The 15,267-nt window shown below is 45.3% G+C and overlaps 1 protein-coding gene across 2 annotated transcripts in view; it reads right to left on the bottom strand.

The window, feature by feature from the left end:
• The window catches only part of LOC123016538 (sodium- and chloride-dependent GABA transporter 2-like), an 84,497-nt gene that overhangs the window by 29,464 nt on the left and 39,766 nt on the right, over positions 1-15,267 (bottom strand). For both annotated transcript variants that reach the window (XM_044417049.1, XM_044417050.1), the window contains exons 4-6: positions 14,664-14,804; positions 14,017-14,101; positions 12,764-12,896 (exon numbers count right to left, since the gene is read on the bottom strand). In XM_044417049.1, the coding sequence (XP_044272984.1) occupies positions 12,764-12,896; positions 14,017-14,101; positions 14,664-14,804 (359 nt within the window). The remainder of the gene's footprint in view (positions 1-12,763; positions 12,897-14,016; positions 14,102-14,663; positions 14,805-15,267) is intronic.

Genomic DNA, 15,267 nt, shown 5'->3' with positions numbered 1-15,267 from the left:
TGGCTGTGTGGAACGCTCATCATCAAGGGCTGCTAGGGGGGCTTCAGAGGAATCAAAAGGAGAATGGAGGGCTGGGAATGTGAGCCATCCTGAGACACCAAGATGAGGGAGGCAGAGGCACTTATCTCAAGGCCAGACTCCCCAGGTGGGCAGGCAGCCTCTGGGAATGGCCAGGATGCATGGTTGGTGGGAGGGGACTTGGCACAGGGCCGTTTCTTAGGCACAGACAACGTGGCCCCTGCTCTTGAGCACATGATGCAGGGTCAGCAGAGGAGGGCAGCCCAAGTAGGGGAGTGGGGTGCAGAGAGGAGTTGTGCTCATTTTCAGAAGATCCCTCCCAAGGGGATGGGGCCCAGGCATGCTCATAGGGAGAGTTCCTGGAGGTGAATACTAGATTGGGATCAACAAACTGCTCTGTGCATGCTCAGAGATGCATTTTGGGTGTTTCATGTTTTTGGTCAATAAAGAATGCTTTGCAAGGAAAAAGGTCTGTGGATTTTGAATGCGCAAAGGAGGAACCCCAGTTCCCGACAGCGTGCCAGCAGACCTCCCTCTTGGTCATCAGTATAGCCTTCCTGCCACTACCAACAAGCTCGGAAGACACCACCTTCCAAGACCTGCACACTGTTGGCTTGGGATTGCTTCCTTAACTACTAGCAGGAATTTCTTTTTTACCATAGACAAGTCATACATTCCATGAAATAACATTGCCAGTGGGAGCAGAGTTATTACATAATCCAAAATCAGATAGAGGGGTAGCTTCCTTATTAATTTTTCATCTAAGGAAAGCAGCTTTCACATTTTCTTTTCCTCCAGGGAACTCCTTCCACGTGAGCTAGACTGCCAAGGAGACTTAGTGCATCTGATGCAAACCCGATGATTTGGGAGCACTTACTTTACCGGTCACAAGCCTATCAACTAACATCACTTTCCCATGCAAACTGAGAGTCAGCTCCAGGACCCTCTCCCTTATGGCTTTGGCTACCCAGAAGCGAGGCAAAAATCCTTCAGATAAGGTGCTCAACTTTCACCTCTCTATCACCATTTCTAAGCCATGCAGTTCTCTAAGTGGCTCATGACAAACAAATACTACAGTATATTATAATGCTTTATAATAACCAAATACTATATCAGTGCAGTGTAATGGTTAAAGAAAAGGGCTGGGGACTTGGAAGATCCAGATTCTAGTCCCTACTTGGCCATGAAAGCTCTCTGACTCTGGGCAACTCCCAGCCTAGCCTACCTGACAGATTTGCTGTGAGGATAAAATGGAGAGGAGAAAAACTTTTTAAGCTACCTTGGGTTCCTCACAAGAGGAAAAAAGACAGGATATCATCATCATCATCATCAATCATCCAAGAGAAAATACACCATATAAACAGCTACAAGTAATAAAATCAATACAGTCAACAACACAGTACAACAAAGATGCTAAAGCAAACCTTGATAGTTTCGAAAAAAGAACAACAAAACCTTTTATTTACCCAAATCATTTTTAAGCCTGTGAAAACAAAAAGGTCTTCATCTGATACCAAAAAGAATACAATGTAGGCACCAGGTAAGCCTCACTAAGAGGGTATTCCACTAATGGGGAGCCACCACTGAAAAGGCTCTTTCCCCAATAACCTTCCATTGCACCTAACTCAGCGAGCGCACCTACAGAAGGACCAGAGATAATGATCTCAGGTATGTGTGGAAGGAGGCAATCCTTCATGCAGCCTATCCTCAAGTCATTTAGGGCTTTAAAGGTTAAATGCAGCACTTTGCATTAAGCCCAGAAAGGGACTAGAGTTCACTGGGGATTATGAAGCATCGGCATGATATGAACATAAGGTTCCTGAACAATTTTACAGAGCATAAGCATGTGAAACTGGCAATCACTGGTCAATTTACTCACTACTGCCTGTTCTCTTTATCAGAGGATCTCCAAAGTCTTAGATGGAAGGACCTTTCCCAGCCCTGCAACAGAAGCTCCCATTTCATTAAGAATGAAGAGGCTGAACCTGAGCCCTTCTGTAGATGAAGCATGGTGGTGCTGTTTTCCAGGCACATGTTATGTTCAGTTCTCAATTCACAATGAATCACTGGGGTGTCATAATTTCCAGCTGAGTGTGTGTGTGTGGAGGGGGTCAATCTTTTTCCATGTCCAGCTTGCCAGAAAACCAAATTACAATTCAGGTGAAAATTGTACAGATCAAATGTCTAAAGCAAAAGCTTAGATATTTTGCTTCTTGCCCTCAGCACCCTTTTAGAGAGGATCTAAATGGATTCCTCTCTTTTATTTCATGACTGAAATCATAGAACTGGAGTGCAGTTTGTGGGTTACCTGAGCCAAATGCAACCCACTCCCCCAGATATCAACCTTGCTATCACACTGGCTGAGCTTACACAACATGAGAAGCAGCCCTACATGATTACCGTGGTTTGCGTTTTTACCATGGCCTACTTGACAGACAATCAACTGATTTCTATATTACCATGGTTTCCATCCTCCCCACTGAGTCTTCCCATGGTTGTAATGTATTCCACCAGCCTGTCAGGATTTGAGGCAGCTTCATGGCTCCATCTTCTGGCCAAAGGCCAGAATAACAAACTTGGAAGTTGAAGAATTAGACCCACAGCCTACTGCAGCTACCAGGGCCCTTATGAGCACCACCTGGAAGCTCTGAGGGAAGAGCTATATAAAAACTGGTTCTTCCCTCCAGAAGCTGTCTCAACAGTGAAGGGCCCTTGACTTGTTGTGGTGTTTCCTAGTGCTATGCAGATCCTTGACTGTGCACCCTGGACACATGCCTGTTCCTCGACCTTGTGCCTTCTCCTAAGGTACCTCCTCCTTGTGTGGACTTTCTGGGTCTTGACTCCTGGTTTGTGCTTACCTACTGTCAGCTTGGAGTTCGATCGAACACTAATTAATACTGTGGACTAAGGTGTGTGAGTCCTGGTGTTCATAAGTTTAAGCTGCTGCCATGTTTTGGACTCTGACACAGCCATTATGCCTGAAATTCAGTTCTGAGGTGCATCAGTCCCTGCCTATGATGCCTGCTTCTTTTCTCATGGGCCTGCAAATAGAGGTTAGATGGCTGGAGTGCCACTATTTCCAGAGGACTCTGGGGCTGTTGCATACTAGAAACATGGAAAATGGGTTCAGTTAACCCAGACAAGAGGCCACGGTGGTACAGAGAAACCATAGAACAAATTCTTGCTCAATATCATGGCTATTTGGACAGATATTTTGGACTACAAAATATTGGATAGCCAGTATATCTGGAAGGCACCAGCATGGCAATTTTTTTTAACCTCTCCTTTTCAGTTAGCTGTTAATGTCAAGAATCCAACAAGTTCTTGTGGCGATCATGCTATACTGGCCTCTTAAAAAAGTAAGAGTCCTAGTCATGGCCCTGCTTTGCATTTCATTTTCCTTTAAAAACAAAAACAAAAAACAGGCCACCAACACTAGAACAAAACCAGCTTTCATACTGATTGGGATTTACAGTTTGTAACCTAGAAACAGCATAAGTCAAATCCCTTTTAAGCCAAACCTTCTCTCCCAAAGACCAAACAAGGTGGAGCTCATTAACCCTTTCACGCAGTTGGACACCACCAAACCATGTTGTTCTGAGGCCACTTGTGGTGTTGCTCTGATTACATGCAAGTTAGATTCCTGCAATGCACTCTGCATGGAGCTGCCCTAGAAGACAGTCTGCAGGTGCAGGTTGTTCAAAGTAGGGTAGCCCGATGGATGGTGGGGGCCACAAAGACTGAGCATATAATGCCAGTTCTGTCCCAGCGGAACCGGCTACATGTATATTTCTGATCCCAGCTCATGACAGCAGTTGTGACCTACACAGCCCTACATCACTTGGAGCTGCCCCCCTGCATGAACCTACCCTCCATGCTACTGTTAGCCTCTGAGGTCCTCTTCAGGGGAAGCTGGAGGATGGCGACAGGGAAAAGGGCCTTCTAGCTGGTGGACCCCCAGGAAAGTCTGTCAGGTAGTTGAGAGCATTTAATGAGGCAATTTTAGTTAATCACATCCTGGCAGTTTTACTGTTGTTATTTTTAACTGATAAGTGTAATAATTATTTTATTGTTAAGTTTAAACTGAGACATTTGTGATGGGACAGTATACAAAAGTTTTAAAGACACAAATGAACTGTGTGAATGGGTATTTGACAGTATTTAATACAGCCCCCTTCTTCATGGATGTGAAGGTTTGCAGAGTGGAGGTCCTGCAGTGTTCCCAACACATTGAGCTTCTGGGGGTATCCCAGCCTCCAGTCAGAGTGGCCATATGTCATCTCTAGTTGAAGGGCTGCTTTGAAACTGTTTGGAGAGCTGCCTGATCAGTTTGAAGAAGAACCATCACAAGAAGTAAAAGCTGATCCTTGAAGTTGCCTATCAATGGCATCTGGACCACAGACTGAGGAAGACACACAGGTCACCTGGTCACAGTCTTCCATACCATTGTGAGATGTACAGCATTTCTATTTAAATTATAATACTTAATTCTAAATACTGTTGAGGGCCTGGTTTATTAGAGTAAACTGGTCTCGGCCACCACCGTTCAGTCCCAGGGCAAGGAATCCCACTGGTGTCTCTTGTGCTGGGTATCTCTGCAGCCCCAGTGTGTCCTTAGGGAGCAGAACTAGGTTACAGGTTTTGCTCAGCACATTGCATGCAACTTAGTATTACATAAGCCTGACTGCGCCAATGATGTGGCACACCCCTTTGTGTACTACCCCCCCTTTCATCCTTGGAGCACACAGACTAGGTTGTGATAAAAACAGGATAATGCGTTTATTAGGGGTTCAGAAAAAGTACAGAATAGGAAAGAGTTAGCCAGATTCAGAGCATGACACAATAAATGATTTAAAGTGGCAATTTTGCAGCAAATGGCAAAGAAACGAGAAAAGACAGTATAGCTGGCACAGCCCTGAGTTAGGCTGTCTACCTGGTTCTTTGGAGACCTGCAGTCCCTGCGGAGAAGTACTACTGGTGCCTGTGTCAGGTCTGCCCCCTCCTTTAGGGAACCCTACACCTTTGCACTACCACTGGAGGAAACCTTGATACAATCTCCTCCTCTACTTTCTGGAAAAGCTGCTGTTAGCACTGGTACTGAGAAAGAAAAACCCCTCAGACCCCTTTTCCAGCAGAGTGTATCTCCTTTGGTCTCCTCTCACTTGCCTGTGTATAGATTCCAGAAGAATCCGGTGTTTTTTGTCTGCTGCTTGTCTGGTTATTGCCCATGCCCAGCTCTGAGATGGATTCTAGAAGATTTCTCCTGTTCACCTGCCTGGACAGTTTATTAATCAATAGGTTTGCTAAGTGGAAGAGACTGCACTTGAAATGACCTCTGCCAACATTGTGGTTGATTTCTTTTCTTGGAACTGGGTAAAATGTGGTCAAAATGACCCAGCTGAATGACCCATCAAGCCCAGCATCTATACATGTAAGTAAACATTTGCAAATGCTATCCAAATTATCTTCTTTTTTATGATTCTCAAGTGACTACCGTACATCCAAGCACAAATCAGGCCTACACCTATGTAGCTATGATGACAACATGACAGAATATAGTCTCCCAAACCATTCATCACCATCACACTCAGCTTTCCATTCAAGTCTTCCTTGTAAATTTGCAGCACTTGGCACTTTAAGGCTTTGCCTTAACATCTTGTCTGCAAGAATTTGCCATGGAAGGGGTTGCTGGAAAACAGTAGAACATTTGCTCTGGTGTAAAGATCTGGCCTGAATCCAACACTGTGAGCATGTGAGTGCAGTGAACAATAGCAGATGTTTGGCTTAGATGTGACCTTTTTTTCCATCTCTAAGCGCTGTTCACACTGACTATATTACTAGAAAGCCTGCTGTGATCAGAAACATTGTTCCCTGTCTCATGCTGTTCTATAACAAACATGATTTTATTTGGGTCTGATCCACATGCCTTTGCCAAATTATCCCATCTAGGACACCCATTTGGAAAGAACAAACAGTATCCCTTATAAGTTTCTTCCTCGTGTAGTACTGATGCTTGTTTATGCATTTCCTAAAGGCACAGAATTGCTGCTCAGTCGAATTTAAAACAAAATCAGAGAAAGCCGTGTAGCCAATGACAGCTCTGTCCTACATCCAATCATTCTCTCAAAAATACTCAGTCTGGCCTACAACAGCTCTTTAAGGGCAGGACTTGGAGATTCTTTTGCACACCTCCAAACCTGCTGCTGTTCACAGATTTTTGTTCATGTTTCAAAAATATGAACAGTAAATGATGAGCCCTTGTCTCCATTCCCAGGAGAACCAAGAGGACTGCTGCCTCTGAAACCAAAAGGCAACATATAGCTGTTATCCTGACCAGCAGCCATGGACAAACTTGCGAATCATGCACCTTCCACGGCAGCTCACCTAGTCTGACCCTTACCCTGGCTGAATAGGTTCTTCAGACAAAGCAAGCATCTCCAGGCAGTGGCAAACTTCAAGCTAGCAAGAGTCAGATGTTCTTTTTGCTTGTTTACTGTGCAGAGCCTGGCAACTCCACCAACGGGAGTTGCATACAAAACAGTGAGTAGGGTGACAGGGAAAATCGCACACATAGAATTAAGGGATTTTGGGGGGGGGGGGGGAGATTTCAGCACCAGAACTGAAAGTTCACCATTCCCTCATTTTAGCAGCCAAATTTAGGGTGGGAAGGAAGCCAGATTGTTATTGCTGTTGTCAAACAGGTAGGAGATAGAAGCATTTGCCGATCTACAGAAGACTGACCATAGACCTTCCAAGAGATGATTCCGAAGAACCTCCTGCCTTCCTCTGATCCTACACCATCCATGATGTCACTTACAGCATCTCAGCCACACGGGTAGGTAGGAGTCAGGGACAACATTGACTAATAGCAAGCCTCCAAATCAGGAATGTTAGAGAAATCCACAGTAGAGTTAAATGAATTCTGATTTCTGTGAATGTGACCTGTAGATTCTGCAGCAGACTAACTCTGTCTGAGTCATTCAGACCTGTGAACTATTACTGTTGTTGTTGTAGCAGATGGAGAATGTGTGCACATTCACACTTGTGCTAATGCATATTGGCAGAGGTATAAAAGAGCACCAATGCACATTCGCACAAGTGGAATTAAGTTCTCATATATCCCTTAAAAATAAAGATGATTCTGTCAACAAGTAGACAATGGATCAAAAGGCAGCTGACAATCTGTGAAACACAGACAGATTGGATTTAACAAAATCCAGACAACTCTACTCCCAGTGTGAGTGGGCTTCAAGATCATGAAATCTGCACCTCTGTATAAGCTCTTAGAACTGTTGTTTTCTTCCTGGACTACCTTAATCCTTCTCTGATCTATTGGCCCCTCCAGTACTTTCATCTTGTGCCATTTCTTCACACAGCAGGAGCCCGGCATGTGTTAGAAAAAGCAGCCAAATCAGCATTGTTTTTGGTCAGCCACTGCTGAATGCAAACATACCATTTATCTTAATTAGCTAGAGTATACAAGTTATCCCTAAACTATTTACAGACTATTCCAGATAAAAAGGATGTATTTGTCTGAGATTATATTTATACAAAATAATATTTACATAGATGTCCCTCCCAAGAGTGGGGCACAACAGCCTAAAAATTAAAGAGATATCGGAAAAGAAAAAAGTGGGAGAGAATGAATGGAAGCATTGCTATATTGGAATTATGGGCCAATTGTGTGCTTTCAATTGTGCATTTCTTTGCTGCTCCAATTGTTCAGAATAGGGAAGGGCTGTGGTTGACCGTTAGGCACAGACACATACAGCCCATCAGACACTGCAAACAATCCAACTTGCTTTCTTTTCTCATCTTCTGCGGCCTAGAAAAGGAAAACTCCATGTCTGTTTGGGAAGGAAGTTGGCTCTCCTGGGCCTAATGCAAGTTCCTACCCTACAAAGTGCAGCTCTTCTGTTCTGGGACTTGGTGCCAAAGACTTTAAGCTGTCACATTCTCTTTGTTTAGATCTTTTTTCTCTAGGGTTTATGCGGTACCTGCCAGCTTTGCATTCAACATAGCATGTAATTCAAAACCCAGTGGATTTTTGCTACATCAGTTTTACATCAACATGTTTGGTCTTATTTCTTAGGCTCTGGATGGAGCCAACCCAATAGATGTTATGTGCCATCGAATTGTCTCCATCATGTGGCAACCCACCGAAAAGTTAACAACTCCCATAAGACCCAGTCGGCATGACCAGTGGCTGGGGACTACGGTCCAAAATGTCTTCAGAGCACTCAGTGGCCTGAAATACCTTTTGCAACCTAAGACAAAGGACAAGGTGCCACCAGCACTGACCCATCAGGATAGCAAGATTCAAAGAAAACCAGGTTCCTGCACCTGTAAGTGGGTACACAGGGGAGAGGATGTCTGCAAATGCAGCTTACAAGGCAGGCTACATCTGCTGAAATCCCTTCCTCTATGCATCTCTTTACAGGCATGGAAGCTCCACTCCTTCTTACCTCTGGCTACCCACCCACAATCACCCACATACAGATGCTGACCAGACCAGACCCTCCTGGCAATGGGAAAGCCTTCTCCACCATCCCGGAGGGTAGCAACCTACCTAAGCAAGTAAAGGGACCACCAGAATGCAACAACTAGCCCAATGCCCGACCAGATGCTTGTTCATGCAAATGTTGCGGTGCAAAGCAAGAAGTTCCCCCCTGCGTCAGGTAGGCTGTGCCACCATGTAGCTCATCAACATAGCAACGCTTGTGCACTTGCAGTGTCTATTGAAGTGCGTGGTCTGGACTTTCTGCCTGCACACTGGCTCAGGGGTTTTCCCAGTGACACTGTCCAAGGCACGGAGAACAGGTGACAAGGTAAGACAGCCAGTCAAGTCACTAGCAAGCAAACACTGCAGTGACCAGGGCCTCAGCTCAGGAAAATGGGGACAGCCAGGAGTGCAGGGAGACTCAGGATGAGGAGAGGCAGGAGCTGCCATGCTGCATCCCCAAGCATCTGCTGCGCAAGGCATCCACCCCACCATGGAGGGGTGGAGGACCTCTCAGGCCTGTGGGCCAAATCTGGCCCTTAAGGACCCTCTTTCCACCAGCCTGGTTTCAGGAAAAGCTTCCTCACTGTCAGGGCAATACAATAATGGAACCAGCTGCCTAGAGAGGTGGTAAACTCACCCACACTAGAGACATGCAGAAAGAAACTGGACAGCCATCTGATTGGGATGGTGTAACTTGGTGTCCTGCAACAGCAGGGGGTTGGAATCGATGGCCTTCATGGCCCCTTCCAACTCTACTATTCTATGGTTATATAATTCATGGCTTGTGGACATTTTTCCTGCATTCTAAAAAGCAAGACTGCCTCCTCTAGACTTAGTCATCTGCACTAAGAGCTTCAAGCCATGATGTGCTGGTAGTCTTTGTATTTTGGGCTCTGCCTCTTTGCCCTCAGCTCTGCCCACTGAAATGTAGCTCCCAAGAGCTTCTCCAACACTGAATTCAGCCCTTCAGCTGAAAGAGCTCCCCACCTCTGGCCCATCAACAGTTCTAGCCCTGGTTCCAGAGACTCCTATCATCCTCATCCTGACCCACAACATGGCTGCATCTTCCCCTCATTATTTTGGTAGATACCTGCTGTCTCTGTGAGGAATCCCATGCTAGACTTCAAATTCATTTGTAGGGAAGAAAGCACCAAACTCTTTGCCATGCATGTTGATTCCGCCTGGTCTCATCACAGCATTCTGGTTTTCACATTCCCAGGAAAAAGCTGTTTTCTCACTAAGACAACATTTTACTTCCATCTGTTCTTAACTCCAAATGTGAAGCTGGCTGGAAATGGCTCAGCATGTGTATTAAATGACAGTAATGATAGTAGCACCCAGTGACAGGAGCATATTGTGTGAACTGAGGAAGAGGCGGACAAGATAGAGCAGTCAAGAGGCCATCTCATAACTTCCATGATGCACAGAGGACATAAAATAGTGACTTGTAGGCAGAGCAGCTTGTAGCCATGGGCGGGGATGCACAGGATTTGGCATTTGCTTTTGAGAATCTGCAATGGATTGTCAACAGCCCAGCTCTTGCATGCAACCAGTCACTATAACCTTTGATAAGCAAAAACCCAACATGGACTAGACCTTTTTCTCCTGCTGCCACATCCTCAAATGACATGCCTCCATGTTTTCATGTGCAGATCATGTGATTATTTACTTCTCTGCCAATGTTAATGAGGAAGGAAGCTTCCGAACATTGCAGTGTGGAATGCTTCTGTTCAGGGTTCTAGCCAGCCTTTCCAAGATACACTAGTCTGTTCCGAATCCCTCGTTTTCGGCCTCCCTGTCCCTGGTAGGTCAGTATTTCATGCCTGCTTAGCACAATCTGTCCTCACATGGCTTTTTCAGGTGTCTCCCCGCAACACCCAGGTTTTTTCTGACAGATGTTTCTGTTTGGCAAATCATGAGGTTCCCCCAAGCCTGCTAATTCTCTATGTAATGCATGGATGGTTTAGCCGCATAAGGATCACCACTCAAAAAATTAATTCATTATCTATAATAAATGAAGATGTGCATCTGTGCTAAGTCTGTGAAACCTAGACACCTGCATCGTGGTTCACATGTTAAGGAGTCCCCAAGGACAAGCACCTTATGATCATTTTTACAAGCATTTATTAATTCTCATTCATTTTAATGTATCCATGTGTTTGAAGCCTGCAGCAACATCTTCAGTCACTAATTGTCAGGTTTCCCTACCTAGAACATAGCCTTCTAACTTACATAGCTTAAAGCCTTGGAAAATTAACCAGCTGAGGGACAGAAGTACAGGGCTGCCCTTCCCTTGCACTGCAGGACATCTCCCTTGGGGACTAGATTGGACAGGCACATCTACTGAGGCTTAAAGGGCTTCACCACAGAAGGGGCCATGCCTAGAGGCAAGTCCTAATCCAATTAGGGCAGGAACAGTGTGCCCAACTGTAACAACTGCAGATATTTGCTTGCTCACTGTGCAGTATTAAACTAAGGGCAAGTCCAGCCTGTATAAAGCCAGGTCTGTTTGTTAGTTCATATATAAGATTCGTCACAGGAATGTGGAGCTGGAGGTGGCAGGATTCACACATATAAGGCTGAACCCAGCAGAGGCACCAATGAATGCACATCAAGCTTTAGTCAGCTATTTAAGGAGCTAGCCCTGGTGCTAAACCCCAGACCCAAAATACATACCTCCTTTGAATTCAGACCAAGACTCAGAATGGGTCACACCAGCCACAGTTTTAAGCCTGATTTAAGCCTGTTGTCCCCACTGTGATCCTAACAAAAATTCTACACTCCTTATCTGCAATCAGCCCAGGAAAGAAGTTTTAGTGGCATTCAGGGTAGTTGCATCCTAACATGAAAATGCCAGAGAAAATGTCTAGTATGAAAACAAGCCTGGGAGTTGCAAAGATGGGGGACACTAGCCAGGTAGCAAACCAGCATCCACGCCACAACCAGAGATACCGGGAAAGTTTCAGAGCTGCCAAACAGCAACTTGATAGCAAATGCACGTGGGTGGGCAGAATTCAAGCCTGCAAAAGCAATTTGTGTTTTACTTGACTCTCAAGAGCCACTAGCTGGGCCCAGGTGGAAAAGTGGAAGTTCAGAATCCTCTGATGCAAAGATCATGTCCAATTTTCTTCATTTCGGTAGCCTTACTTACTTACTTAGTTACTTACTTATTTATTTGGGGTAACCCATCCAATCACTACACATCTCCAGATGGCTTGCAACAATAATTCAACTGGGGGAGTCCAGGAATACCTTAGTGTTACTACTATTGTTCAATAACTGGATGTCAGGAACCCTCTCTGATCCACCCACGAATCACCCAAATATCTACTAATTTCTCTATCTACTTCCTGCCTGACTTTTCTATAGCAAATGCTCTCTAAATAACATAAGACTCATAGAATCATAGTATAGTAGATTTGGAAGGGGCCATGAAGGCCATAGGGTCCAACCCCCTGCTGTTGCAGGATGCTAAGGTACACCATGGCTGATCCATGGAAAGTTGTCAGGATGGCTGGAGTGTCACATCAGTTACAGAACTTACACCACCAATCTGTTCAAGATCCAAGTGACATTTTAGCAGGGCAGTGAGATGGGTAACGGGTGTCTGGGGAAAATGTATATACAGAGGCCATCTTTCTAAGGATCCAGCTGGAAACCATCATTTGCTGCTAGAAGCTTTTTGCCCTGTATCGACATTCTGCCTAAGCACTGAGGAAAAAGCTGCCCCAGTTAAATTTCTGCCTGTGACATGGAAAGACAGTTGTGCAACCCTACACAGATACAACTATACTTTCTGCTCATCTGCTACAGTCCCCAACTGATGCTTCCCATAGGCAGGGATCAAATCTGGAAGCCAAACCCAGTCTTCCACGGTCCCCCAAATGGTCCTTTTATGGCCACCACTTCCCCTTTCCCCAACAGTTGCTCATTTGATGATTTCTTGGCTTTTTCACATATTTTTTCAGTCTAAAATATGGAATTGCCTCTCCTAGGCTGAATCAGTGGCAGTCAGTGCTTTAAGAGGCTGGTATTTTGGTTCTACGGACTGTTGAAGAGGAGCCCCTGAGAGCTTCTCCAAAACCAAAATCAAAACTCAGGCTAGAAGTGGTTCTTCACACCTGTCATAGGTCAATGGCCCTTCATAAGAAAAAAAAAAAAAGGTTCTCTAGTATAGTGTACCAATTCAAAGGGTTTCAAGTAGCCTGACTTGTAACTGGAGTGGGAGAAAAAGATGCTCACCTTGCCAGTGGACTTGACTCCCTTCCAGATGCAGAAGTAGCAGATGATCCAGGCAAGGAGGAGGCAGAGCGCCAGCTCCCATCGGATGGTGCCCAGATGTTCTATGCCATCAGAAATCTTTAGGACTCTCCTCCTGTAGAAGAAGCAGGCCCAGCCTGATTTCTTTCAGGTTCACTAAGATCTCAGTAATAATAATAATGCTGAGTCCCTGAATGGACGTGCTATTTTCACACAATGGCTCATTGTGCTAGGTCTCAGGATTTAGCCCAAAGTGCCAAGGGTTTAGCCTCCATCTCAGGTCCCAGGACACACCATAAAGAGCCAGGGCCGAGGGGCCTGAGAAGTCAAGGCCAGCAAGAGATTTCTCAGCCACCACTGCTGGTGTTTTGGTGCGGGGGGGGGGGGAGCATGTGCTGCCATCCCCCAACACTGTTGGGGGACCACGATGCAGACTGGCCTCAGCCCTCAAGAGAAGCCATTCCATGACAAAGACAAGCGTCCCTTGGTTTGCTTGTCCCTACCTGTCCATCTAGAGCAGCCTTCTCCAATTGTTTGGGACTCTTTGGGACCATTTGGCATGATACACGTATCTGTAGATGGCGAGAGTTGTAATCCAAAACTTCTGAAGGACACCAAGTTGGAGAAGGATGCTGTAGAAACAGACTGCTGTTGCAAAGTGGAAGAAGAGTTCCATGCACCCCAAATTCTGAGGTTCCAGAGGTGCAGTGCCCTAGCCAGATTTCATTTTGTTTTGAGGGTGGTCACTGGAGGCTTGCTGGAGTTTCATAATGTTTGCATGTATTTACAAAAAGATGGAGGTGCTTACTTAAACCATCTGAGAAGTGGTAAGCAATCTATTGTTCCCACAGCAGATCTCCAGGAAGACAACCAGATGCCTCCAGAGCCCAATCCTGCATGCCTCCCTTCCTTCCTCACCTCAACCTGCTGTCTCCTCTTTGTACACACCCCTGAACAATAAGAGGGGATGTATTCAGAACACAAACTCCTCTGAACATGAGAGGAAATCTATTCAGAACATTCCTCAGCATGGTCCTTACTGAGGAGCAATTGTTCAGCAACTCTTCAGATACAGAGAGCTTTCCCAGGGACTGTGACCTGAGATGCCAGGATTAACTACAGGCAGAATTAGTGTGAGCACATCCAGTAGCCACTTATGTGGCTGGTTCTCATTACTTGGAAAAGTGAAGCTCCTAAAGAGGGCAGGGGGCTGGGAAAGAAATATCTTCACTTACTCCCAGAACTCAATGACAGGTGAGGTGGCATTTTCCCCCGTTATGTTTAGAGAAGAATTTGCCTTCTGGAATTCCACACAGTTCTCTGCAAGACAAGCAACAGAGACTGAATGCAGACAACCGGACATACCCACAATGTGCAGCTAAAGCACCACCCTCTAACAAGCCCAGCAATAACATTAGGCAGCCCTAAATCTATGTTAGAAACCAAAAAGATCTGAGGATCAGACCCACAGGACACAAAAAATGCAGCAAATGTGTATGATGCTAATTTACATATGGCCTAAAATCTGTAAAGGAACCTGTTTCTTAAGAGCATCTCTATTTATAAAAGAGGGATGTTTGAATTGGGACAAGGACAGTATTTGATTCCAGAAAAGAATGAGGAGGGGAGGCAAAAGCCAGCTCAGTCAGAGGAATTAGATGCAACAAAGATCATGAGGGCCTCTTATATTAGCAAGCACCCATGGACAACAGGATGGTGAGCAGAGGACCTCCCAGACATCTGGGGCTTCAACCACCACCTCTGCTGTGAGGGGGTCAGTTTTCCGATGGCTGTCAAGTGCAAACCAGCACCTCTGGGGGGCCCAGATTGGGAAGGCCAACTCGATGTCTTGCAAAAAGGCAGAAGGTAGATGCCAGGTTACCTGTGTTCCAATCATGGTCACAACTGCCCCATGGAAGATTTATGGTGAACGAACTGAAGAGGTAAAACAAGGCCCAAGCGAGGACAATGATGTAATAGAAATTAAGCAGTACAACGATAACCTGGGAAGCATAACCAATTCCTGCCGAGAGAGAGAAGAAACACAGTGAACAAAAACCACGGGCTTAAAAATAAATTATTACACCAAAGCAGTATTTTTAAAATGTCTTTGAAGTGGGTCCCACCTGTCAAGTTACTCAGCCTTTCAAAATTTACTTTCTCCCTCCACAAGAGAAAACACACAGGAAATTGCTACTTTTAACACCAGACCAATCTGCATTTTGTTTTTCATTTCTGCATATCCAATACTGTCATTACACCTCTCTGCCAATACTGTCATTACACCTCTCTGCCATTTCCAGAACTGGCCAGGGCAATGATCTCCTTTTTGCAATTTCCACTGATTTGTTCCATATGACATGCAGCAACTGAAGGAGCAGGTCTGTCTCTTAAAGGGATGCAGAACTTTAAGGATGTGCAGTCTGTACAGTGGGAAAAAATAACCTGGAAATGGGGAGAAAAGTGTCTACATTGTACTACCCGTC

The sequence above is a fragment of the Varanus komodoensis genome, unplaced genomic scaffold (assembly GCF_004798865.1).
Source record: "Varanus komodoensis strain SLA01 unplaced genomic scaffold, ASM479886v1 scaffold85, whole genome shotgun sequence".
NCBI classification, from domain to species: domain Eukaryota; kingdom Metazoa; phylum Chordata; class Lepidosauria; order Squamata; family Varanidae; genus Varanus; species Varanus komodoensis.
This window is presented reverse-complemented; position numbering and strand designations above follow the sequence as displayed.